At 43.9% G+C, this 26,730-nt stretch overlaps 1 protein-coding gene across 3 annotated transcripts; it reads right to left on the minus strand.

The window, feature by feature from the left end:
- Positions 1-693: 693 nt before the first annotated feature.
- Positions 694-26,730, minus strand: METTL22 (methyltransferase 22, Kin17 lysine). 3 transcript variants are annotated; one of them, XR_006100560.1, is made up of 14 exons: positions 26,441-26,729; positions 24,637-24,686; positions 20,481-20,635; positions 19,347-19,712; positions 18,223-18,263; positions 17,993-18,137; positions 17,739-17,810; positions 15,393-15,446; positions 11,650-11,730; positions 10,339-10,441; positions 8,196-8,364; positions 5,133-5,285; positions 4,846-5,022; positions 694-838 (listed from the first exon to the last, which is right to left on the minus strand). XR_006100560.1 is itself a non-coding variant. In XM_042438297.1 (13 exons), exons 4-13 carry the CDS (start codon positions 20,584-20,586, stop codon positions 5,235-5,237), a joined length of 1,188 nt encoding a protein of 395 aa, XP_042294231.1. In that variant the 5' UTR covers positions 20,587-20,635; positions 23,752-23,768; positions 24,637-24,686; positions 26,441-26,730; the 3' UTR covers positions 5,091-5,234. The 3 variants fall into 3 exon arrangements, 2 of the variants coding, with proteins under 2 accessions (XP_042294231.1, XP_042294230.1); XM_042438297.1 differs by lacking the exons at positions 694-838; positions 4,846-5,022 and adding an exon at positions 23,752-23,768 and having other exon boundaries at positions 5,091-5,285; positions 26,441-26,730; XM_042438296.1 differs by lacking the exons at positions 694-838; positions 4,846-5,022 and having other exon boundaries at positions 5,091-5,285.

Below are 26,730 nucleotides of genomic sequence, written 5' to 3' on the forward strand. Positions count from 1 at the left end.
CAACAATAATAATGATAATAATAATAATAGTAATAATAGTCATATTAAAATCAGTACTAAAATCAATAATATTAATAGTAATAGATGCAGAGGGTGATGTGAAGCAGAAGGAGCTTTTTTGGCTTGTCAGCCCAAGGAAACAATACTCTGGTGCCGTAACAAACTACAAATCCCAGGATTCGATAGCCCTGGCGGTTGAAGTGGTGTCACACCAGATTGCTCCTGCAGTGCGGACGCAGCCAGGGAGGCTGACAGGGCCTGAGAAAGGCCCAGCAGGAGCTGCCTGGCTAGTCAGCTTGAGAAACAAAGAGTGACCTAGAAAGCCATAGCCCTTGCAGTGGAGACAGGGTCCCTCTTGGCCAATGTGACTCTGTCCAAAATGGAAACCCTGCAGGGTTTATTCAAGAAGGCATGCCCCACTTCTGCATTATTCAGACAATGCTTTTTATAAAAGAGGGCATTTTCTTCTAGGGTCATGGTCAAAGAAAGTTGCATCAGGACTGAGTGACACTTGCAGGTCCCAAGTCCAAAGGAGGACAAGGCACCGCAGATATGTAGGGCATTGCAGAAAAAGGAAAGATGCAACCAAGTAAAAGCTAACAACATTCACAGAAATGTAAATACGCGCTCCTTAGCCATGCTCAAAATGGAGGACGTGGCCAAGCAAAAGCTAAAAACACTCACAGAAATAAATGTCAATTTGTGCTTCTTAGCCATGTTCAAAACGGAGGACATCTTGAAATTCCTCCTGGATGGCAGGTGGAAATGGAGGACTGGTCCTGGAAAAGGAGGCTGCCTTGTCGTCTTGTATCAGGATATTCCCAAATTTGACTCTGTTCTACATTTTAAAGAAGAAATCACCTCTGTTAATACAGAATCCTCTTCTTCAGGTGCATCGACGGCATGAGATTAAAGCTTCGGGAATTTAACATTGGAATGTGACATTGCTTTAACTGCCACAGCTCAATGCTATCGAATTATAGGGTTTATAGTTTTGTGAGATATTTGGCCTTCTCTGTCGGGAGAGCTCTGGTGCGGCAACAAACTGCAGATCCCAGAATCCTGGGATGGAAATATGACAGTTAAAGCGGTGTCAAACTGCATCGTTTCTGCAGTGCAGATTGAGGTTTTTATACAGTGGCGGGTTACAAATGGCCCTCAAGGGGCCGTTTTCCCGCCGCCGCCATTCGCTGCGTAGGGAAGCCCCAGCTGCCAGACTGCGAGGCTTCCCTGCGCAGCAAAAAAGGAGCGGCGAAATGCTGCTCCTTTTTGGAATGCGGAAGTGGCGCCGCGAGGGGTGGAGTGCGTCCTCGCGACATCACTTCCGCCGCGACACGTCTGGACGCACAGCGTCCAGTACGTCAACATGGTGGCGCCCATGTGGATGGGCACCGCAAAAAAGTACGCGCTCCGCGCGTACTGGGAAGAAGGGCTGTCAGGAAGGTAAGAACCTTCCTAACCCTAATACGGCCCTTCCTAACCCTAGTACGCGCAGAGCGCGTACTTTATGGCGGTTTGTAACCCGCCAGTGTTTTCCCTGCATGTAGCAAACTAGCTTTATCAGATTGTCAAACTATCAGAAAGTAAAGACTGTCACTACTGTTTCTTACTGTCACTGTTTGGTAATGACAGGCAGGGCCTTGAAAAATGAAACCTGATTTGCATTGGAATATCCCATTATTCTTCTACAGTACTTCCAAGTCTTTCAGCTAAGTCTGCCTAAAGAATAATAGCATCCCAAATCCACAAAACAGTGATATCATTATTGTCCAAGCAATAAAGTCCATTTTGTGCATTTCGGTTGGCTTCCGAAGCTTGCAATATGTATTTTGTGCGTTTTGGTTGGCTTTCGAAGCTTGCAACATGTATTTTGCACACTTTGGTTGGCCAATAAAGGTATCAATGTTTTATGGATTGTGGATGTGATCATACTTCACGACCAACAGGCTATGGATGTGTTGCCGAAAGAACAATTTCATTAGCATCCCACCTTGTTCCCAGTATGAGACTCCACAGACCTTTGTGAGTTTCACCCTCAGCAAAATACCTATTACTTTAATAAATTAAGGCAAATGGGAAGAGAATTGGAACTTAATGGATACACTCCAGAAAACAAAAGATGCTGGCAGAGCCTAGCAAAAAAAGTAACATTTAATCCTGTTTTTCAAGTCTAATCCTAAAGGGATTTGGATTGCTCCTTTTGTTTTCGCATATAGGCTACACTGCTATGTAGTTTTTCCCTGCTTTTCTGTAATTCTCTACGCCTTAACAATCTCTCTTTTGTATTCGAAATTCTTATAGGGTTGGATCGAACAACTATGCTTTGTTCTTTGAAAATGGCCATGGAATCAAATCTCTTCTGAGAGAAGCCTGGCTGGAAACCTATTCAAAAACAAGACACCTGCATTTTACTGACATTATTTGTGAACTGGCAGATTAGATCAAATTGGTCACAAATACAGCCACTGCCAATGCCTTGGAAGTCCAGAAAGATCTGATCTAACTGTAAAAAGGTATCTGCAGTGGCTTGTGGAGATCACTAGTTATGGAGATTTTACCAGCTATTGACTGACTGGTTAAAACTGATGTATTTTATGCAAAGATTTTGCATACTTATATAACCTTTTTTGTTGTGAAGACCTAAGTTCTATAACAAAATTAGTTACTTATTTCATGTTACTGTTTAGTCTTCAGTCAGGTCACTGTGACAAAGAGCAGCAAGTTTCCATAGTAGAAACATTCTGAAACTAGAATGTGGTAAAAAATAACAGACCCAGAGCTTAAATATTCGTACAGGTTGAGTCTCCTTTATCTGAAATCCGAAATCATCCATATTTGTGGCTGAGATAGTGACACCTTTGCTTTCTGATGGTTAGTTGTATACAGATTTTGTTTCAGGTACAAAATTGTCAAAAAATATTGTGTATAAAATTACCTTCAGGTTAAATATATAAGGCACAAATGAAACAAATAAATTTCATATTTAGACTCAGGTTCCATTTCCAAGATATCTCAGATATTCCAAAATCTGAAAAACTCTTGAAATCCAAAACACTTCTAGTTCCAAGCATTTTGGATAAGGGAGACTCATGCTGTATCAACAATGCCAAGGAGATACCTTTGCAGATAGAGGAGAGAACATATAATAAATGATTTTCAGTGGCGTGGCTATGCAAGCCTGTTTGTGGGAAAGGTAACAGGGCTGCCTGGGGGACCTTCAAAGCTACCTGTCTTTCTCCAGAACTGGGTATAGGCCTCCCCTAAAGTTATTTCAGTGCCAAACACTGAACGTTACTGTTTCGCATAAACTTTATTGGTGGTCAGTGAAGCAGCAGATGGCACACAGCAGAGAAACATCCCAGCTCTTGCACTGATAGGGTCTAGCATACCCTTGCAGAGAATACTAGTACTGGGCTTCCAAATTCTTCCCAGATTATCCCTTGGCGGGTGATCAAATTCTGCAATTCTGGAATCTATAGGGAGCCCTATAGTTGTGGTTGTTGTTAGCTGCCTTCAAGTCAACCTTGACTTATGGTGACCGTGTGAATGAGACGTCTCCAAGGCCAGTATTCTCTACCTCTCTGCTCAGATCCTCTAGGCTCAGGCCCAGGTTCTCCCCGATTAGAGACTATCCATTTGGCATGCTGTCTTCTTCTCTTACTGCCCTCCACTTTCCTCAGCATCATTCTTTTCTAATGAGTGGTACCTTCTCATGATGTGGTCAAAGTACGATAGCCTCGGTTTAGTCATCTTGGCTTCCAGAGAGATTTCAGTCTTGATCAAATGACCCATTTGTTTGTCCTTTTGGCTGTCCATGGTATCCCCAGCACTCTTCTCCATCCTGAATGAATACATTTTCTTCCTGTCTGCTTTCTTCACTGTCCAGCTCTCGCATATCTGTACACAGTGATGGGGAATACAATGGCTTGGGCGATTCTAACTTTAGGGTTGGGACAGTGTTTGCACCCCCACAAGGCGAGGCCAATATAAGATGGGTTTCCAAGGGATACATAGTACAGAAGCAAACAATCAATCCATCAGTAACAGTTCACAAGCCTGACCCATCTCCTGTTAACAGCAATGGGAATTGTGAAAGCAGGTTAGCAACAGAAAAATTCACAGACCCACTAGTCTGTTCTCAGCACAAAGCGAATGCAAAAAATATTCAACCAAGTCATTAATACAAATTATCCCTTTCACGACGTTGTAGTGTTTGATCATGATGCTAACAAGGACTCCAAAACCCTGGCGGCAGAGGCCCAGCTCACATTCCCAGGCCCACTCTCTCAACAAAAGGCAGGGAAATTCAGCATGATTTCCCTGAAGAGGGTACCACAGAGACATTCAGGATATCAAGCTCCACATATATCCAACAGTGAGAAATTTACTCACTAGCTGAAGGATAGTCTGGGTAAAATTTGTCTGGGGGTCCAATCCTGCCATTTGCTTTGAAAGGATGCTGGACCCTTATGGCAAAAGGTCTGAAACACTTCCTTGCTGCACACCATCTACAACATTATTTACAACCAATAAAACCTATCTTAGAGCAGTAACGCTTGTCAGTGCTTGGCATTAAAAGACCCCTTGGAGAGGCCTGAAATGACAGCCAGTTCAAGTAGGAGATGCCAACTGATTATGTCAAAATGTTTGGGCCAAATCTCACTTCCCAAGACTCCTTAGAGGTCTTCAGAGACTGAATGGACATCTGTCAGGGATGCTTTGATTTAGATTTTCTGCCTGGCAGGGGTTGGACTGGATGGCCCTTTCAGTCTCTTCCAACTCTATGATTCTATGAATGCAGACGATAACCCTTGTTCCATTGGGCTCCAGTCCATGGAAACTTACCTGGGCGGCAGAAAATGTATCCCAGCTTCTAAGGTGTCGTGAGCCTCTTTATAATAATGTGATTGACATAATGGGTGTGAAACATTCAGTAATCTGTGATGCTCCCTAGGAACCCATTTTCCTGGCCGTCATTAAAGCCGCGTATGCCAAACAGCCGTCTCCTGGAGCAAGCATATGCTGCGTTGGAACACAAATCAAAGCATTTAGTGGCTGTTGCTGCTCACAAATCACGCTGAAGGTGCAACTGTTGCAACGTATATCTTTAATCTGCTTTTTAAAACACACACCAGAGAATAATTTCCTTCCCCTTCCTTTCAGATGTTTATTTTGGACAGAAGTTGATAGGGAGATGTTTCTGTGCAAAAGTCAGCATTTCCTCTTCCAGTCTCTCACTGGGTGCTTCTTTCAGAGGTCTTGTCAGCAGTAATTTTCCATAATTCCTGTTAAGCAAAGAGAAAGTAATCAAAAATGACTAATGTTAGAAGACTTTTCATCAGAACGCACTATTTTTTAAAAGAGGGGATCTCCCTCCTTGATCATTACAATTTAGGACTGCATTATATTATAGTAATGACCAAAGCAATGTTATTGGTGTGATTGTTATTATTATTATTGTTCAAAGACATGGAACATGGAAATCACTCCTTCCTACCCAGGGTCACACAGTACATACGTATATATCCAACTCTCTTCCATGCCAGCATTCTCTTCCATGCCAGCCACAGATGCTGGTGAAACATCAGGAATAAACTTTTCTAGAATATCGCCATACAACCCGAAAAACCCACAAAAACCTATTAGTAATGGCAGTTTTGAAAGAGGCAGTGCTCCTATGTTCTATGCTGCATATGGCATAGAGCAGGGGTCGGCAACCTACGGCCCGTGGGCCGGATCCGGCCCGTCGAGGCTTTTCTGCCGGCCCCCGCGCAGTCCTGCCACCGATTGCCGCCGTTTCCGCGCCACTCCGGGCGCCATTTTATTTTCCAAAATGGCGGCCAAAGTCTCGCGCGACCTTTCCCAGGATGGGAAAGGTCGCACGAGACTTCACCGCCACTTTGAAAAACAAAATAGCGGCAGAGGAGGAAGAGGAGGGCTGCACGGCCTGGGGTGGAGGAGGCAAAGGCTGAAGACCGGCGCGGCCCTCCCCTGCCTCCCCACCGGGCTCTGTGCGGCCCTCCCCGCGGGGCTCCGCGGGGCTCCGCGCAGCCCTCCCCGCCTCCCCGCGGGGCTCCGCGCGGCCATCCCCGTCTCCCCACGGGGCTCCGCGCGACGCCGCGCTGCCCATCTCCTCCTCTGTCTCCTCCGTCCTGTCCCCAGGCCGCGCGGCACATGGAGGAGGGGTAGGAGAAGAAAGAAGAGGAGGAGGAGGAAGAGGAGAGAGGAAGAGCAGGAGGAGGCAGCAGCAGGAGGAAGAGGAGATGGGGCAGCAGGAGGAGGAAGAGGAGGAAGAGCAGGAGGAGGAAGAGGAGAGAGGAAGAGGAGATGGGGGCAGCAGGAGGAGGAAGAGGAGAAGGTGGTGAGTGGCCAGAGGCCACATGGGTTTTTTTGTTTTATTTTGCATTGTTTTATTTTGCATTCTTTTTAATTGCTAACAAGTCTCCCTGCCTTGACAATGATAGTGTGATGATGATGATGACAATGATGATATAAGCCAGCATGGAGGCACTGTTTCTGAAGCCAAGAGAGTGTGACCTTGCAAAGTGTGTTTTGTGTGCTTTTAATGCTAACAAGTCTCCCTTGCTTTGACAATGATAGTGTGGTGGTGATGATGATGAGTCAGCTTGAGAAGCATGCAACTACTGTTTCAGAAGCTGAGAGAGTGTGACTTTCCAAAGTGCCTTTTCTGTGTGTTTTTGGTTCTTTAATGGTGATATTTATATCAGAAAGCCTCTGAGGCAAGGCCAATGTAAATTGCTGTGATTTTTACAAACCCATGCGCAGTGAAGAAAAACCAAAGTCCCTTGACCAAGTACATATTTCTGAGAAGTACACTTGGTCCAAGAACGGTGAAACCACCTTGACATGTTCAATATGCATAGCCATGTTAAACCATGCTAAGTATTAAACCCAAGGGGTTTGATTATGGAATAAGCCTCTGAAATATGCAAGAGGCCATGTTAAGTAAAGCCATGTGAAATGCACAACTGTGCTGTTGTGTGTGTTTTGGAATGCAGGTTGGGGGTGTTTGTCCAGAAAGGGACCGAGGAGGAGAGGGCGGGCACACGCCTCCTCCTCCTTGGAGGGATTTGGTGGAGGCTCCGCCCTGGAGGGTGGCTCCGCCCTGGAGGGTGGCTCCGCCCCGGAGGGTGGAAGCTCCACCCCCAGCATACAGCCCCGCCCCGGAGGGTGGAAGCTCCACCCCCCAGCTTCGGCCCCCCGACTTGTCTGGGGGACACCAACCCGGCCCCCGGCTCCAAAAGGTTGCCTACCCCTGGCATAGAGACTCCTTATCTGTCCCTGGAAACTGAATTCTGAAGCTCTTACTCCTGGGACTTTTTGTGAGATCCACATGGGGAAGGATTCAGAGAAAAAGGAGAGAGAGAGAGGAATTTTTGGTGGGGTGAATGAGAAATGAGGTTTGCAAAAATTGATGTAGCCGTTTCCTTCTAGCACAGAAAGAAACTAGACAGCCAGTATGGTAAAATGGTTTGAGCGTTGGACTACGATTCTGGAGACCTGGGTTCAATTTCCTACTTGGCCATGAAAGCCGTTGGGTGACTTTGAGCAAGTCACACTCTCTCAGCCTCAGGGGAAAGCAATGGCAAACCTCTTCTGAACAAATCATGCCAAGAAAATCCCATAGTAGGTTTGCCAGGGTCGCCATAATTATTTGAAGGCACACCACTACCACTACCACAAAAATAACAAAAGGGAACTAGTAAGGATTTTAACTTCAACGGCAATTAAACATAAACGTAACAGTTAACTTTCCACCACTTTGCAGATATAAGTGAATTAGACTCTTTTTGGCTTATTAGTCCTTTTCTACTAAATTTGCTATATCTTCAATGACTATCATTAAACAATTGGGAGTCAGAAATCCTTGCCAATCTACTTCAAGTCATGCAGAGATCTTCCAGTAGTCTTGGCATCTCCCTTCAGTGTGTCCCCATCTTGAACTCCAAGGCCAGTTTTCACCCTCAGCCTCCATTCCCCACTTATACGCATAGGAAATTAGCAGCCTGTGGAGTTAAAAACGATGTGCACCATTTACTGTGGCTGAATTCAGCCAAGCGGAGAATTACAAGGCAATATCAATTCTTCGATTTTGTCTCTCCGCGATGATTAAATTGAGAACTACTCAGAGGTTTTGTCTGTTGTTATTTAGTTTGTCAGAAAGTGGTACCCACCAACTGCTCTACTCGTTCATAAACAATACATTGTGGAAAGGAGAGCTGAACTAGCTCAATGGTGTATCTCATTTTGTCATCTCTGATTTTCTGCAGGTCGTTCAAGGCACTTCGAAAGTGACTGTATGCTTCACACACAACATCCATGTGTCTCAAGGTGAAGTTAAGCCTGGTGAAAGGAGATCAGTTGGAAACATCTTGAAACATTTTATAATATTTATTTTTAACTTAAAACAACAACAACAAATAGACTATGGAAAATAGTGTGCTTGTTTTCTGCCATTCAAAAGGGCAAGGCCCAAACAGTTAATTCAGATTACAAGAATGGAGATTCTGCCCAAGTATTAGGAAAAAAATGTCCTGACAGTAAAAACTGTTTGACAGTAGAACAGACTACCTCTGTAGGTACTAAATTGTCTTTGTTTTCAGGTTTTTTAAACAGAGACTCAACAGCCACCTCTCAGGAGTGCTTCAGCTGTGGAGCCTTACATTTGTTGGGAGTTGAAATAGATGATATCTTTGGAGTGCCTTCTAGCTCTATTATTAAGACCTAAGGCACTTCCCAAGATGATAGCAAACATCATCTTGATAGTACAAGCTGGCCTATAAGATGATAACCATTTTAAAGAAGACTTAACAAGTAATCTGGTGCTTAGGAGCAGTGATGCCAGTGGTAGAACAATCTGTGGGTCAGGGTTGAGAATCACGTTGCCTATAGGCTGCATGAAACCTAGAGCGGGTAGTCTAGTGTAGCCTCTGGGATCCCCAATAACTAGTCACTTTTCCCAACCTCCTTTGAAATTTTCTTTAGTTGAAACCATTCTTTAAAGTGTTATGAAAAACCAAATACACTGTTTTGGGGAGTCCCCCACTGTGAAATATGGGGGAAAACCCATTGCTGAAAAGACAACACAAAGTAGCACAGCCTTTTCTGGTTCCAAAATGGCTTCTGCAACAGAGTGAAGGCAGCCCTCTCATGGAGCAAAAACATAGCTGGTGCTTCCTCTTGGCTCTGGAGCATGGCCGTTTTGGCTGTAGGCTGTCATGGGAAGGTATTGCCACTATTTAGAGAAGGCTTTATTTGTAAGGCTGAATCCACACTGTAGAAATGATCTAGGTTGACACCAGTTTAAGTATCATGGCTCAATGCTATGGAACTGTAGTTTTGTGAGATATTTAGCCTTCTCTGACAGAGCTGTGGTGCCACAACAATTTCAGAACTCCATAGCATTGGTGCCACAATGAATTACAAATTCCAGAATCCCACTGCATTGAGCCATGGTAGTTAAAAGTGGTGTCAACCTGGATTATTGCTGTAATGCACACACAGCCTCAATCTTTTGTGAACTAACCCCCCTTTGTTCACTTCATGACCAAACGTTAATGACAATCCCCAAATGTTAACTGGTGAACGTGACCATTTACTGCATCCTCCTCAGAATGGGTTTCTCTCATGAATATTGATCTCAATGGTACTCTACCTCAGAAAACCTCAGAAATCAGTGGGAAAAAACAATTCAAAGACATTTCCTTCCTGCTACCCTTGACCCTACTGACATGAAAGGGAGACAACAGTACACTGCAAAGTCTATCCGATACCAGTGTGCTACAGCTCTTCTTTGTCCCCAGGCTTAAACAATTCCCTGAGAACGAAGAGCCATCAAATTCAACAGGACTTACTCTTGAATCAAAGTGCTTGAGATCAATCTATTAGAACAGGAGAAGTGTTCGCCTACAAAGTGCTACTCGTCAGTATACAACTGTCTCTTCTGATGGGTCAAGGGAAAATTTCCAAAGGTAAGCCTTAAGAAGATGCATAGTTATGTGCATTCTCATTTCTCTGTGCATTCTGAGTGGTTTTCAACAGAACTTCAGTATCCTGGAGCCTTTCAGATGTGTCATGATCTATAAGACTCACTAAACATTAATTGGTGAGCATTATTATTTACTGCATTCTCTTTAGAATGGTTTTCTTTCATTAATATTGTAATCTGCGTCCTTGAAAGATATTCCAGAAACTTTTTGAGAATCAAAACCCCCTATCCACTCATGAACTATAAAGAATTCCTACATTCACCACATTCAAAACGAACAAACCATATTTCTGTGTATTTTCCACTAAAGAACAAAAGGCATCATTCACCTTTTCTCTATTGACAAGTAGACGCTGCAAGGGTGTTTCAAGTCGCTAGTGATTCGATAAAGCATTTTAAAAAAGGCATCTGTTAGATCATCATCATAGAACACTGCAATAAGAAGAAAAGAAAGTGGATGATTTTGAGCCTGCACATAATTCTGCCTTAATGATTTTTAACAAGCCTTTTCGATAAGAAGAAAAAGAGGGAGGGAAGGAATCTAGCAGCACCTTTAAGACTGATTAATTTTAATACAAACCTTTGTGGACTTCAATCTATGCCTTTGTTACCTTGGGCAAGTCCTCAGTCAACTATATCTCAATTTCTTGCAGCTAAAGCAACAGAATAGTCTTTCTTTGCAGTTGACAGAAAAGTTTTTAAAGGAACGGGAGTTTGAAACTGTGAAGTTGGTGGGGAAGTTTTATTTCACATGCTGGTTTGCACTGAACAGCTCAAACTTTATTATTTTTTTTTGCCCAATGAAACTGACTTCTATCTGTAAATATTCTTAGCTTTTGAAACATTGCAAAATTCACTGGAGGCTTGTTACATACCCTAGGGACAGCCCCAATTAATCCTCTGCCATCCCACTTTTTCAGTTGCTTTTAAAATGTCCCACTTTCTTTCTCCTCCCATTTTGCCTGTTTGTCCTCAGCTTACTTCAACTGCTGCAAAATGTGTTCAAAATGCAAAAGTAGTTTGCACTGAATTAACTTAACGGGGGGGGGGGGGGGCAGCAAGGTGTGGGATCTTTCTTTCCCTAGTAGGCTCTGGCAAAAGCAAACTAATGCAGCCTCTCTTAGCTTGACCTTTCTCTCTAAATAATTTTTGCCACCTTGACCACATTCTGATGTTGTCTGGCCACATATGTCCTGATATTCATCTGTGAAATGCTGAAGTCTTCACTTATATATTGTACATGGAAAGAACAGCCTCTTCCATAACTCTTGTTTATTTTAAGGGGGTTTGTAAAGGAAAAATGCATTGTGTTTCTCTCTACATGATTCTTCCTGGCTGTGATAGCAATGAAGCTTTCCAGCCATCATGTTAAACCCAGAGAAAGGCTCCTTTGTTTCACTTCAACAACCACGTCTGTAATTGTTCTCCAGTGATAGCTAATTTTCATCTTTTAGAATAGGCGGCATGTTTTGAATGAATTTTCTCATTACACTTTCAGGACCACAAGATAATTCACTGAATTCTTGAAACAATGGCTTGGACAGGTTACTCAGAATATTGAATCACACACAGAGAGAACGGGCTTTAACAAAGGCTACCCAATCCTTCATTCTTCTGTAAGCTGTCCAGTGGTATCTTACCATCAGCTGCTACTATCACAGTGGTGAGATTGTGCAGTTCAGCAATCTCTTTTTCAGACCAGCTGTAGGCATTATCAGGGTCTACAACAAAATAAAAATAAATGCATTTATTAATAAAGCAACCTAATTGCTTCCAAATGCTGCACTAAGATTATTTTGTTTTTGTTTTTTAAAAAATATGCAGGTCCTACCCACAATTCTAAAAGATAAAAGACAAGATACAAAATAAAAAAAGGCAAGAGGAAAACAAGCTCAGATAGCAACACTTTGTATGTAAATAACTGTGTGTTATGGTTGAAAGAAATAATGGTGAAAGAGACAGTTCTGGGACATAGCAGTTGGCTCTAGCCCTTTCTCATTAGGGTTGCTAGATATCAGGGCCTGACCCTGAGTCTCCAGTTTTCAGAGGTCATCTCCAGGTAGGAGACAAGGGTGTAAATTCTCCAGTTTTGGTGGGCTCAACTCCAGGCAAGACAAAAAAGCTGTATGTAAATCTCCAGCAGGTTGCTGCAATTTGCACAGACTCTCCAAGGAGGTCTGTGTATTTACTAGGTTAACTTCTTCCTTTTCTCCTAGTCCTTGTGTAACCTAGAGCTTACTCTTCACACTGTTCTGCATCCACCTTTTGGCTAGAAGCAAATAAACTAGATTAAATTATCCTTATCCTGTCTCCCTAAATGAGAAGGAATAATCCACCCTTTACTAAGATTTTTATCTTAACTTCCAAACAGGAAAATATGACCACCACCACCTCTATTGTGTGTACATGTTTGAATAACAAGCAGTGAGCAACCATGGTTGGTACTTAATGCAAAAGGCTTAATGACTTCACCAGGAGCCATCCCTAGCTCTCCAGTTTTGGCATGGAAACCTCAGGATATGAGATGGTCCTGTAGTGGCAACCCTGGTTTCGATGGGGTGGGCACTGCTGTCTTTGCTGCAGGCAGATAGAAAACTTGCCAACAATCATAGAATCATAGAGTTGGAAGAAACCACAAGGACCATCCAGTCCAACCCCCTGCCATGCAAGAACTCCCAATCAAAGCATCAAAAGAAGAAACAGTTCTGAGGGAAGCAAAATGGCAGCTGGGTCCCAATCTTCCCTATTGTTCCAAAAGGGCAGCTGATGCTTATTTTACAATTTTGCCTTTAAAGCACAAGGTCTGGCCAATGGAGAGAGTCTGAACTTTTCCAAATCTGTATTTTTGAGTATTTTCACATGGCATGTACTGCGTTTGATATGCAGCAATAAGTCGTCTATTATGTGAAACTTCTGGCTTAACAAGCAGACTTCAGAATTACAGAATCTACCTCATAGATTCAACAGAACCTTAGAATCATAGAGTTGGAAGAGACCACAAGGGCCATCCAGTCCAACCCCATTCTGCCATGCAGGAAATCCAAATCAAAGCATCCCCGACAGATGGCTATCCAGCCTCTGCTTAAAGACCTCCAAAGACAGACTCCACCACACTCCGAGGGAGTTTGTTCCACTGTCGAACAGCCCTTACTCTCAGGAAGTTCCTTCTAATGTTCAGCTGGAATCTCTTTTCCTCTATTGTTCCAGGTCCTGTTCTCTGGAGCAGCAGAAAACAAGCTTGCTCCCTCCTCAATATGACACCCCTTCAAATATTTAAACAGGGCTATCATATCATCTCTTAACCTCCTCTTCCCCAGGCTAAACATCCCCAGCTCCCTCAGTCGTTCCTCATAGGGCATCTATAAACTGGGGCTGGATGAGAACTGGTATCTCAGATGGCAGAGCCTGGTATTTACTGAATGCTGCAGCTATATACTGGGATGGCCTTCATATACAAATCTATGTCAGAGTTACTAAGAGTTTATTAGACTTCAAAACTTTGAGTTGAAGACTCTGTTGCAAATAACCCAATAGATCCCAGTTTACTTTCAGCCACTTTAGCTTTGGCTTATTCCCAGTTATATTTGTTTGCATTAATCTGCTTTACATGCCTCTCCTCTCCTTCTGTTCTCACACATTGTCGACATTTCAAAATTATAGGCAGAGAACAACGATTCATCCCACTCTCAGCCTCAATTAAAGGTGCTTCTCAAGTGTCAGGTATGTTGATGGCACTAAATAATAAGATTAATCTTCAGACTTGAAAAATCCCCACCTAAAATTTCATGTAAAGATTCGTCCTGATGGGAAGAGCTGTTCAACAGTGGAATGTGCTGTCTCTGGAATCTCATTCTTTGGAGGATTTTAAACAGAGGCTGGACAGCTATCTGCCAGGTGTGCTTTGATTGTGTATTCCTATATGGCAGGGAGCTGGATTGGATAGCCCAGGGGTAGGCAACCTTTTTGAGCCGGGGGCCAGGTTGGTGTCCCCCAGACAATGGGGGGGGGGGGGAAGAAATAAATAATTAAATAATATAGGACAACATTTTCAAATGTAGGACAATTTTTAACAAAATGGAGGACATGTGAAAAATTTGATGATTTTTTAAAAATGTTAATATAAATGCATATTTCTTAGGCATGATCAAAATGGAGGACATTTGGGCATTATTCCTAGACAGATGGCAGAAATGGACTTCCCTTTCTGGCCAAACACCCCCCCCCCATACACACACACACACAATTTCAAAACACACACTAAGCACATTTGGGCATTTCACATGGCTTTACTTAACAAGGCAATTTCTTGCATATTTAATCAGAGGCTTATTGCAGAACCAAACTCTGGGTTTCACACTGAACATGGGTTAACATGGCTATGCATATATTGAACATGTCCAGGTGGTTTCACAAGAAGCGGATTTGCTGTTTCAGGTTTCTTGCACCAACTATACTTCTCAGAAGTGTGTACTTGGTCAAGGGACTTTGGTTTTTCTTCACTGCGCATGAGTTTGTAAAAATCACAGCAATTTACACTGGCCATGCCTCAGAACCAAAAACACACAGAAAAGGCACTTTGGAAAGTCACACTCTCTCGGCCTGAATGCCTCTCAAGCTGACTCATATCATCATCATCATCATCATCAAAACAAGGGAGACTTGTTAGCATTAAAAGCACCCCCCCAAAAAAACCCTTGAGGCCTCTCTGGCCACTCACCTCCTCCTCCTTCTCCTGTTCCCTCCTCTTCTTCCTTTTCCCTCCTCCTCCTCCTCCCCCCTGGGGGCGGGGCGGAGAAGGCAGAGGAGGCAGGGCCACGCTCTGAGGGCGGGGAAAGGGGAGGCCACGCGTGGCCTGCCCTTTCCTCTCTCCGCCCCAGGCCCCAGCGCCCTGCTCTTCCTCCTCCGCCCTCAGAGCGGCCCAAGCGCTGCCTCCTCTTCCTCCTCCACGAGGGGGAGGAGGAGGAGGCAGCGCGGGGCTGCACTGAGAGGGCGGGGAAGGGCGGAGAGGGCGGCACACGGCCTCCTTTTCCACCCCCTCCCCCCCAGGCCACGCAGTTGCGGCGGGGGCAGCGGCAGGACCAGGCAGGGGCCGGTCCCAAGGTGGGCCGTAGTTTGCCGACCCCTGGGATAGCCCTTGGGGTCTCTTCCAACTCTATGATTCTATGATCTCTATTTCATTATCTATAACTCAATATGATGTGGAAAATGAGAAATAATATCCTTTCTCATTTATATACTTTTCCCACACTCAGAGCTAAGTTCCTTAACAAATTCACATATTAGACAAGGCTTAAATTGTAACTTGGATATAAAATGAAAGCAGTAGCTTAGTAAGTTGGAGAGAAAACCTGTCAAATTCATCTGTTAAGCAGCTGATACTTACCTGTACAGAAATCATTTTGCAACCAGTCCAGTACTCTGACCGTTACTTTACTTTCTGTAAATCAGTAAGATGATAAATGAATAAGTGGAAAACATTATTTCAAGGCCAGGCAACAGATAAAGAAAAATAAAGAAATACTGTAAATTAGCACTACATCCCAGACTAAACCCAGTTTTAAAACATCTGTTATGAGTGTTTATAATTGTCATCTTTCGGCCTCTGGGGGAGAGAGAATGCTGGCCCAGTTCCATCAGGGGCTTGCCTGAAGAAAGAGCATCCGCTAACGTCAGCGTTCGGCCTCTGGGGAGAGAGGAAGGCTGCCCAGTTCCATCAGGGGCTAGCCTAGAAGAAAGAGGCTCCTCCCCGCTAACTGTCATCGTTTCGGCCCTGAGGGAGAGAGAAGCGGGCCCAGTACCATCAGGGGCTAGCCTGAAGAAAGAGGCTCCTCCCCCCCGTAACTGTCATCGTTTGGCCTCGAGGGAGAGAGAAGGCTGGCCCAGTTCCATCAGGGCTAGCCTGAAGAAAGAGGCTCCTCCCTCCCTAACGGTCATCGTTCGGCCTCTGAGGGAGAGAGAAGGCTGGCCCAGTAACATCAGGGGCAGCCTGAAGAAAGAGGCTCCTCCCTCCCTAACGGTCATCGTTCGGCCTCTGAGGGAGAGAGAAGGCTGGCCCAGACCATCAGGGGCTAGCCTGAAGAAAAGGCCCTCCCCCCCTAACTGTGCATCGTTCGGCCTCTGAGGAGAGAGAAGGCTGGCCCAGTACCATCAGGGCTAGCCTGAAGAAAGAGGCTCCTCCCTCCCTAACTGTCATCGTTCGCCTCTAGGGAGAGAGAAGGCTGGCCCAGTACCATCAGGGGCTAGCCTTAAAAAGATCCTCCTCCCTCCCTAACTGTCATCGTTCGGCCTCTGAGGGAGAGAGAAGGCTGGCCCAGTACCATCAGGGGCTAGCCTGAAGAAGGAGGCTCCTCCCTCCCTAACTGTCATCGTTCGGCCTCTGAGGGAGAGAGAAGGCTGGCCCAGTTCCATCAGGGGCTAGCCTGAAGAAAGAGGCTCCTCCCTCCCTAACTGTCATCTTTCGGCCTGTAAGGGAGAAAATTGGCTGGCCCAGTTCCATCGGGGCTAGCCTGAAGATAGAGGCCCCTCCCTCCATAACTATCATCTTTTGGCCTCTGAGGGAGAGAGTAGGCTGGCCCAGCTCCATCAGGGCTAGCCTGAAGAAGAAGAGCCCTCCCTCCGGTCCATCTGCTTTGGTCCAGGCCTCAGAGGGAGAGAAGAATACTGGACCTGATTCCCTCCCCCCCTCACCATTCCCTTCTCCTTTTGTGTCGTGTCTTTTAGATTGTAAGCCTGAGGGCAGGGAACCGTCTATTATCCCCTCTGTTGTAAACCGCTCGGATTCCCAGTGATTGGGCGGTATATAAATAAAACTTATTATTATTAAAAAAAAAGGATGGCAGACAGGCAAGGAAATTCCTCCAAGAATCCAATACAAAGACAGAACAAACTTTCAGGACATTACTGCATGCTGTTTTTAAACCATGGGAACACTGGGATGGAAGTGGCTTTAGCGATACTGACCGCACAGTAATTCCTTCAACCCATGGCTGCCCTGTCCCCCATTCATCCCTTTTCATTCACAAGGGCCTCAGGCTCTGTTTTCCTTCTTGTCCTGTGTCTAGCTGGAAGGTTTTTTTAGCAGTATCAGTACTGAGAGGATGATAAAGTAAAGCTGGAGAAGCACACTTTCTGTGTCAGTTTGCACGAGTGTGTTTGCAGTAAACAATGAAATGCATGAGCTGAAAAGAATGAGATTCTGCTCTACCCAATTGTACCCTTGCTGTGTGTGCCTGCCTACACAAGCAAAATAAACAGCAGCTGCCTCCAGTTCACTGAGCATGTGTGAATGGAAAGAAAAGGAGAAAGCAGGTACCATCTGAAATGGTTTGCAGTGCAACTCTATGTATTTATTCAGAAGTAGGCCCTGCTGAGTTCAGTGGTGGTTATTCCTTACCCAGTGTGCTTAGGATTGCAGCCTGAGGCTCAGAGCAGAGAAATGGCTGAAGGAAATGCTCAAAACAGAAGCTGCTTTGGGATATGACTTTACAGCGGAACATAGCTCAGTGCTGGAGAACTTGTTTAGCAGGCAAATGGTCCCAGGTAAAATCCCCAGAATCTCTGCTCCTGTCTGAAACTCTAGAAAGATGCTGTCAGTCAGTGCTGCAAGTAGTGGGCTAGTACTAGTCTGACACAATATAAGGTCTCCACTCCATGGAGCAAACAAGGCAGTATTTTGGATGTTAATGGTACATTACAAAAATAATTTTAATAAACACAAATAGAACTTTACCTGCTGGCTCAGTGAAGCGTTTGTTTAATGCAATATTTCGTTCACACATGTCCAGAAGATCTCCACCAATATCTTTAAAATATTTGAGAAACAAATACAGCAATAATTGAGGAGGAATGAAGAAAATGTAAGAACAAAAAAGAAAAGAAAGCACTTTTCTCTAAAATGTCCTCCGCGTTTAAAATGTCAGCTTGAGTCAGCTCAGCTGAGATCTTTAAAAGCACATATCAAAGATAATTGGTCTAAATAGATACCTGTACAATAAATGGTTTTGGCAGCCTTAGCCATGATAATGCTGACAATCCCAGTGCCTCCCCCAAGTTCCAGAACGGTGTGATCTTTGAACAAATCTTGGTTGCAGAGGATGAAGTCACCAAGGAGTAAGGCTCCACGCCAGACCTTCAAAACCAGAGGCAAAAGATACCATAGGATGCTTTATACAGGACAGGAAATAAAAAGACAAGGTGGCAAAAAAGCTACCCACCTGTTTGCCAACATCTTCTAATGGAGTTGCCATGGTGTGCTCTGGAACAGTAAAACAAATTAGTGAAGCATTTCCACCACAGTAGTAATTTTTTTCTTAATTTTTTCTTAACTATATATTTCTTCTGTGCAAAACCAAGCAGAGGAACTGAAACCCAGGGTAAGAAATCTGGTGATTACTAGCCCCATAATCTCTGGCCATGAAGGCTTGGGGTTGATCAGAGCTGGAGTCAAAAATATATCTAGTTTTAATGCTTTGCTGTAACTTACTTGCTCTGTTTAGTACACATACCCCTCAACATTTTTGAAAAGGATCATATATTTGCCTTTGCGTTCCACCTTTCTTCCAAGCATTTTAAAGCAGCATATTTCCTACTGTATCTTTACAGGAACAGAATGAGGTGAATTAAGCATAATGATTTGGCCCAAGGTTACTCACTGAGCTTTAGGCATCTGGATTTGAATCTGGATCACCTCAGTCTCAGTTCGACACTTCAAGCAGCACACAACACCATTCTCCTTTCTCAGTTTGTGCAAAGTTCTCCCAATCCACTTTATAGTTGAGGGACAGAATACACTAGAGCAGAGTGAATGCAATGATGTGACCTAGACTGAGAGGACAGGAAGTCCACATTCAGTCCAATGACTGGAAATTCTTCACCAGAAGCTCAGGAGGAGCTAACCAAGATGTGGCAGGAAAGTCTGCGACTGAGGCAGTACATTGATCGGTACATGCTCAAGAATAGGTTGTGCTCAGCCCTTGCCCAGTTACAATGATTTGATTGTGAAAACAGATGCATGACTGACTTACACATCAGAAGGAGAAATAGTTTGTGCTCCAATAACAGAGCACAGCAATGCCTCATCATATGGTCTGCTGCAATGGATAAAGAATGAAAGTAGGAATTTAGTGTCAGAAAGGCTAGCAAGCAATGGCATGGTGCTAAGTAAATGGGTCATGCACGTTCCAGCTAACACTACAGGCTATTACACATATAACTAGACTGGGGGAAGACATGTGGCAGTAACTCTCTATAGTCAGGTTTCCACCTCTATGCTCACAAATATCTCTAGCTCAAGCTATGAGTTTTGTGTTATGCCATATCCGGGTGTTACATTACCGACCTATTTTAATAATGTCACAGGAACTGTCTTCTTGCTCATGCTCTTCCAAGACAACTCCACCTTTCGTCAAAATGATGGGACACACCTTGTCCCTTGAAAGATTCTCATCTTCTGCATAAGAAAAACAGGGCTTTCGGACAACCTCCAGATCCCCATCTTCATCCAATAAAGCTTCAATTCCTTTTAAAGAGCTTCCTTCCTTTTCAGTGCTGCTTGGGGAACTTGGATCACTGGTACTCTCCTGCACATTTTCTTCCTCTGCGTTGCTGTTCTGGCATCTGAGAGTTTTTTCCTTAAGGTTTCTCTTTCCCTTCTCAGAGTTCCTGTTGCTTTCATTCAAAAGGAGTTTGAACTGTGAGAGAAATACTGAAAGAGAAGAATTAGAGGTTAAAAAAACAAAAAACCCTGCAGTGAGACCAGTCATTGCGAATCCTCAAACTTCTCAACAGTACACATGAACGCTTTCTGAGGTCTAAGTCCTACTTTAATCCAATTAGAGCAGCCCCATTGAAATGAATTAGTCTTGTAAGTCATCGCTCATGTAGTTCCCACTGATTTTAGTGTACCTATTCTTGGTTGTAGTTGTTGTGTGCCTTCAAGTCATTTTCAATTTATGGCAGCCCTAAGGCAAACCTATCACGGGGGGGTTCTTGGCAAGTTTCTTCAGAAGCGAGTTGCCATTGCCCTGCTGCTAGAACATCTGCTTCCTTCACCCCCTTCCCTTGCTTCTGCACAAGAAACAGACTTGGCCCTTGAGTCTTCAGTTTCAAATTTTATCATATTATGTGCCCTTTGGGAAGTGATGTTGTCATTTGTACACCCTGTGCAAAACACAGTATCCACATGTGGCACTAAACAAAAGTCATATAACACCAGCCACCATTAGGATTTGAGCCTTGACTAAGAAAAAAAAATGTCCTGTTATGGACACTATTTTTCTTTTTATTCCACAATCCAGTGTACACTCTATATTTCAATTGTGTTCTGATATTTGCATTTTACTACATTATACTGTATGCCAGAGACTAGCAGAAAGTTATCACCATTTGTGATGATGGACTGATGTCATATGCAGGAGGTGACACAAGATCCTGGCAAGTTCTACTCACACTGCCTAACTCCATGTTAAATTACCTGGCTGGCCAACAGCATTCAATCTGATCATAAGCTGCCTTTTCCTTGGTGTGTGCAGATGGACATCAGACAGTACAGTATCACTTTGAAACATCACGTCATCCATAGTCTCTCTCTCCCCTGTACCTAGTAGGGTGCACTCTTGGTGGAAGCATCTGCAATTACAAGGCACAAAATGTTGCTATTCATACTTTACAAAGATGGAATCATTTCATCTCTCTATGCAAAATCCAACACACTAGGATGGCTTTCCTTTCCTCCTGTATCTCCTCAGCCACTGCCTACCCTCTGCCACTTGCCTCTTTGGCGTAACAGAACCCTTTCTACTTCTTCCACAAACGGCTGCTAACCTTGTGAAATGGCAACACTCCTGTGCTTGTATCAGCTGCACAATAGGTAGAAATCTAAGAGTGTAACCTCTTATTGGCAGGGGGATGAAGTTCATTATGTATGTATTATTTTATAAGTAGGTGATTTCTAAGCAAACAAACAGCACTTCTTAGAAGTTTCTTTTGGATCCTGGTCAGATGCAGTTAATCACACACACACACACACACACACACACACACACCAATTTATTTATTGAATTTATTTATGAAAGATTCTCTCTGACCAGGGTGACCAGACATCTTCCTTTTCCAGGACATGCATTGTACACATTCAGAATTACTTCCTAGAATTGAAACTGAAATATAGTACAGTACACCTCTCCCTATTAGGAAAAGCTGTTTAAACTTACATTCCTAATAAGAGACTGTGACTCATTGACTGGTGTGCCAACTGTCTGCTATCCAGTTGCTGCTTGTTCAAGCTCCCCGTCAATCCCTTCTGGCATGATTTTTATTAAATCAGGCTTTGACTGGACAGACCTTAAAGTTCAAGATGCCATGGGGAAAAAACTATTCTCTGACATCCCTTCAAGCAGACACCATTTTCTGTAAATTAAGGCCCGTTACAGACGGGCTCTTCCGGCGCCCCCGTCACGTGCTAGGGGTTGGCCAAGGACCTAGCGTCCACACCGGCCTCACCCCTAGCATGTGATGAGGGCGTAAAGATGGCGGTGCCCTATACACATGGGCACCGCCATCTTTACGTGCTGGATGCATAGCATACGCACGTTGTGCACCGGATGTGATGCCGCAAGTGCGCGAGTAGCGCCTCGCGGCATCTCATCCGGGGCGGAAGAAGCAGTGCCATTTTGGCGCTTCTTCTTTGCTGCATCCAGGAACCGCGCAGTTTGGATGCTGCGGTTCCCGGACGCAGCAACCAGCAGCGACGTGAGACTGCCCCTTCTGGGCGGTCTGTAACGCGCCTAAGACACACAGCTTCCTTAGATGCAGCTTCCCAGCCCTCTGCCTTCATGATCCACTTCATCCTTGCTATGAAAGGCTTCCTCTGACTTTGTCCAGATACTCTTTCCTTTCCATTTCAACATTATGGAACCATTTCCCCCCTCCCTCTCAGATGTTAGAATATTTATTTCTATCACACCACAAGATCAGCTGGTGACAAAGGGTGTTTTCATAGCCAACACAGCCAACCATTTCAAGATATATTACACACATGCTACATATAGCGCAGGTGAGCAATCTCAGGACAGAGACACATGAAATATTCTATCAGACTATCACCTTGCAAGGAATGCATATAAAATGTAATGTGCCTGGCAATGCAAAGCAGATTTTTCTTTTCACATGAACTCCACATCCATACAGCCTCTGCCCATGCAATCAATGAATGCAACTATGAGAGAGGCTTCTTCATTAGTGACACAGCAACATATATTCTGTAATGGCATGGGGAAATTCTGATCTACATATAGTTAAAACTCACAGCTTTTTAATAAGCATCACTGTGGAAAATCAATTGCCTTTTTTTCTTTAAATCCCTGGACCAGAAATCTGAGTTTGATAGATTCTTTGAGTACACAGAGACGGACAATTTTAAATGTCTCCTGTCAGATACAGTAGTGAGACAAGAATGGACAAAGTACAGCCCGCTGTATGTTGCTGCACTGCAATTCTCAATATTCCTCACCATCAGCCACATGGACAAGGGCTGCTGGGAGTTGGAGTCCAACATCCTCTGTAATACTGTGTCCAGTTTTGGGCACCACAATTCAAAAAGGACATTGAGAAACTGGAGCATGTCCAAAGGAGGGCGACTAAAATGGTGACAGGTCTGTAAATTATGAATCCCTATGAGGAATGACTTAGGGAGCTGGGGATATTTAGCCTGGAGAAGAGAAGGTTAAGAGGTGATATGATAGCCCTGTTTAAATACTTGAAGGGATGTCATATTGAGGAGGGAGCAAGCTTGTTTTCTGCTGCTCCAGAGAACAGGCCCCAGAACCATGGATGCAAACTGCAGGAAAAGAGATTCCACCTCAACATTAGGAGGAACTTCCTGACAGTAAGGGCTCTCCTTCCTTACAGGTCTTTAACTTAGAGGCTGAATGGCCATCTGTCAGGGATGTTTTGACTGAGAGTTCCTGCATGGCAGGGGTTGCAGTCTCTTCCAACTCTATGATTCTATCTGGAGAACAGCATGATTCCCCTTCCCTGCTCTAAGACCTTGGTTGCATGCTGCTGCAGAATATGTACTGACTTACACATTAATTTTTACAACCAGTTTTTCTGCTGGTTGTCTTGGGCTGCTTTTTCTTACACACTGAAAAAACACTCTAGAGAGGTGGAGATGTAGCCAACAGCCAACAGAAATGTATTTTCTGTAGATACTGATGCTGACTCCACCTTGGCTGGGAGCAACTGTCATTTGTTTCTTCTTCCCCAGAACTCTTTCTGTTGTAGCCACTAACATATGGTTGATTCTTGGTATCTGGTGTAGCGCAACACTGTGCGGTTACTGTAATCCATGTCAGTATGCAGAAGGACATGTGCCTTCTGGAAATGATCTGTGGCTAGATTTTGTAGTTTTTTAAAAAATGTCCTTGTTCCCTTATCTTTGATAGCAGCCTGATGCACAGAAGCAGGTAATCTTAATGACAAGGAGATAAACTAGTGGGAAAAGGATCAGCTGCTCAATTTCTGTGTCAGTCTGTTTTTAAAGAACAGAAGGAGAACATTGGGGAAAAAGGATCTGATTGCCTTTGTGTTCTAAAAGGTACTCACTAGTAAGACTCCTTTTCAAATGCCATTATTTCATACGCATTAAGGGTTAAGATATATTTCTTAGCAGCAAGCAAAACACTGGTAGGTGAAGGGATTTTAGAAAAATGCAGTTGAAAATGTGAAACTTTTTTGCCACTTACATAAGGTATCTGTAATTCTGAAAGGAAAACAAGCAAAATTGGCAACATTTCTCTTCAACTTAAAACAACAAAAACTACTTTGCCCAGTATTGGGCCAAGTCATATAACAGAACCCTTTCCTTAACAATTTGTATATAGATATTGATTCACTCTTCACTGTTTCTACTCTGAACTATTTCCTTTTATTAATTATATTGCTTAAAGAAATGGACATATGCTGTATAAACACAATCCGTTTGGAGCATGTTTATCAATAATAAAAGTAAGGAAGACATCCTGCATAAAAGTTGCTTTGAAACTGGGAAAATACTTTGGAACAAAATACATTTTAATCACATTAACCCTATACATACTTACCTGGAAGTGAAGCGCATGGAATTCAGTGGGATTTACTTTGAGCGGACAGTTCTAAGGTTATGTTTGAATGATTGAAAAATGAGGGCAAAGATCTAATCGTAGATTTTTGTAGGTTTTTCAGGCTCTGTGGCCATGTTCTAGAAGAGTTTATTCCTGATGTTTCACCAGCATCTGTGGCTGGCGTCTTCAGAGAATGCTGGCATGGAAGGGAGCTGGATATATTCTCTGGATATTCTCTGAAGATGCCAGCCGCAGATGCTGGCGAAACGTCAGGAATAAACTCTTCTAGAACATGGCCACATAGCCTGAAAAACCCACAAAAACTATGGATGCCGGCCATGAAAGACTTCGACTTCACAAAGATCTAATTGCTTGTTAAATTTATTACAGGAAGAGCAGAATGGTACAGAATACTGTTCCCATTTCTAAATGTACAATTAAAATCTCTTTGTTGCACACTATACAAAGATGAGATGTTTCTTTTGTGTTTTCCAGTGGAATCGTCATGGAAAAATTTATTCCACCTACCTTTCAATTCTTCTGTTTAGCCCTAATTCATAAGCAGGCTTTCAATGGATCTGTAATTGAAATGAAACCAATTTACTGAAGAAGGGGGAAAAGGTGAGTGCTCATCAAAAGAGATTTGTCTTGAAGCAGGTTTTAGCTTGACTGAATTAAGGCAGCCATTCATTTCCAAATTGCGACTAATGTTTCTTAGCTCTCAATGGACAAGAGTACATGTAAAACTCTTTTGCTACACACAGGAGTACTACTGAAATTTGTCCTTCAAGTTCCCAGGTGCAAGACTCATTCTTTCAGGGTCAGCCTAACACACAACAGCATACATTTTCTCCTCATCTCAACAAGCCATTTTCTTATTACCATATATACTCGACTATAAGTTGACCTCATGTATAAGTCAAGGGCAGGTTTTGGGGGCAAAATGATATGATACAATATGACCCATGGATCAGTCGAGGGTAAAACATAGGAGCATGTAACAAAGGAGGTAAAGGATGAAGCAAAGGAAAACAGAGCCAAATTCCAGCAGGAGTAACTGTTTTTGCTCACCCTAAAGGCTGGTGCTTCTAGGACAGATTATGTCTTTTGTCTCTTGTCTTTCACCAGGGAATGGGTCCATATATATGAGTTAAGGTACATCACTTACATTGACCCTGGGTTTTTGGGGTCCATTTTTTGACTAACATTTCTAAACTTATAGGTGGGTATATACAGTACTCTTCTCCAATAAACCTGGACACTTCTATCACTACTAGAGAAAACCATTTTAAAAGTGGCGCCTCATCATGGAATGTTTCCTGCAAGGCCAGCATTGCATCCCTTTGGGCAGGTTCAAAACCAACTTCTTTTGCCAAAGCTTTTTATTGATCTGGCGTGCGTTATTTGTCATGTGCTTTTTGTTTGTTTCAGTGACATGTTCTGGCAAAGTTAACTACTCTATTTTACGGTTTTAGCTATGCTCCCACATCATTCTGTTGTCTGTAAAGATGCTGTTATGTGCCTTCAGGTTGGTTCTGACTTATACCAACTCCATTCCTAGGGTTTTCTGGGCCATTCATTCAGATTTGTCATTGTGTTCCCCTGAGGCTGAGAAAGAGTGACTGGATCAAGGTCACCTGGGGGTTTCCATGACTGATAATCCAGTTCAAGACCATTTTGAGAACTGCCCTGGTTCAGTGCCGGGGAATCCTGGGAACTGTATTTTGTTGTGGCATCAGAGCTCTCTCACAGAGAAGGCTAAATGTCTCACAATACTGTAGTTCCTCGAATGCCCTAGTACTGAGCCAGGGCAGCTAAAATGGTCCAAAATGGATTATTTCTGCAGTGCATTTTGGACCTATGACTCTGGAGACTAGGGTTTGATTCCCAGCTCAGCCATGAAACCCGCTGGGGTCCAAAACACACACTCCAGAGATAATCCACTTTGAGACTGCTTTAACTTTCCTGGCTCAATGCTAGGGGATTCTGGGAACTGTAGTTTTGGGAGACATTTCGCCTTCTCTGTCAAACAGAGCTCTGGTGTTGCCACAGTTAAACCAGCAAGCAACAATTCCTTTCGGCCACTGACCAGTATAAAGATAAGAATACAATTATTGCTAAAACAAGAACTAGAATTGATGTCTACCATCAAACGTCAAGTATTGCTATCCATCTGCAGAATGCAATAAACTACAGTTCCCAGAATCCCCTAGTACTGAGCCAGGGCAGTTAAAACTGGATCATGATGCTGGAAAATGATGCTAAAAGATAGGAGAGGGTCCCTTTCAGGCTTTTTCTAAGACAGAGGCAGGAAGGCAATAGCAACCCTCACCTTCCCGCGCCTGATGCTGGCGCCACCATTTTGCATTTTCCTTCCCCGACTTCCGGTGTCCGCCCTCTTTAGGCTTCGGACCGTCGCTTGCCAGCGGCGCCCCGTCCTCCCTTGGCTCTCTGGCCAATCAGGGCGGCGCAAACCCACTTCCGCATTCCACCGGTTGCCAGTAGCGCCCCGCCCTCTCTTGACTCACTGCCAATCAGGGCGGCGCAAACCGACTTCCGCGTTCCACCGGTTGCCATGGCGACGTACTGAGGCCTAAGCCTCAAGGCAAAGCCTGGTTTAGA

Source organism: Sceloporus undulatus, chromosome 8 (assembly GCF_019175285.1).
Source record: "Sceloporus undulatus isolate JIND9_A2432 ecotype Alabama chromosome 8, SceUnd_v1.1, whole genome shotgun sequence".
In the NCBI taxonomy this organism is placed as follows: Eukaryota; Metazoa; Chordata; class Lepidosauria; order Squamata; family Phrynosomatidae; genus Sceloporus; species Sceloporus undulatus.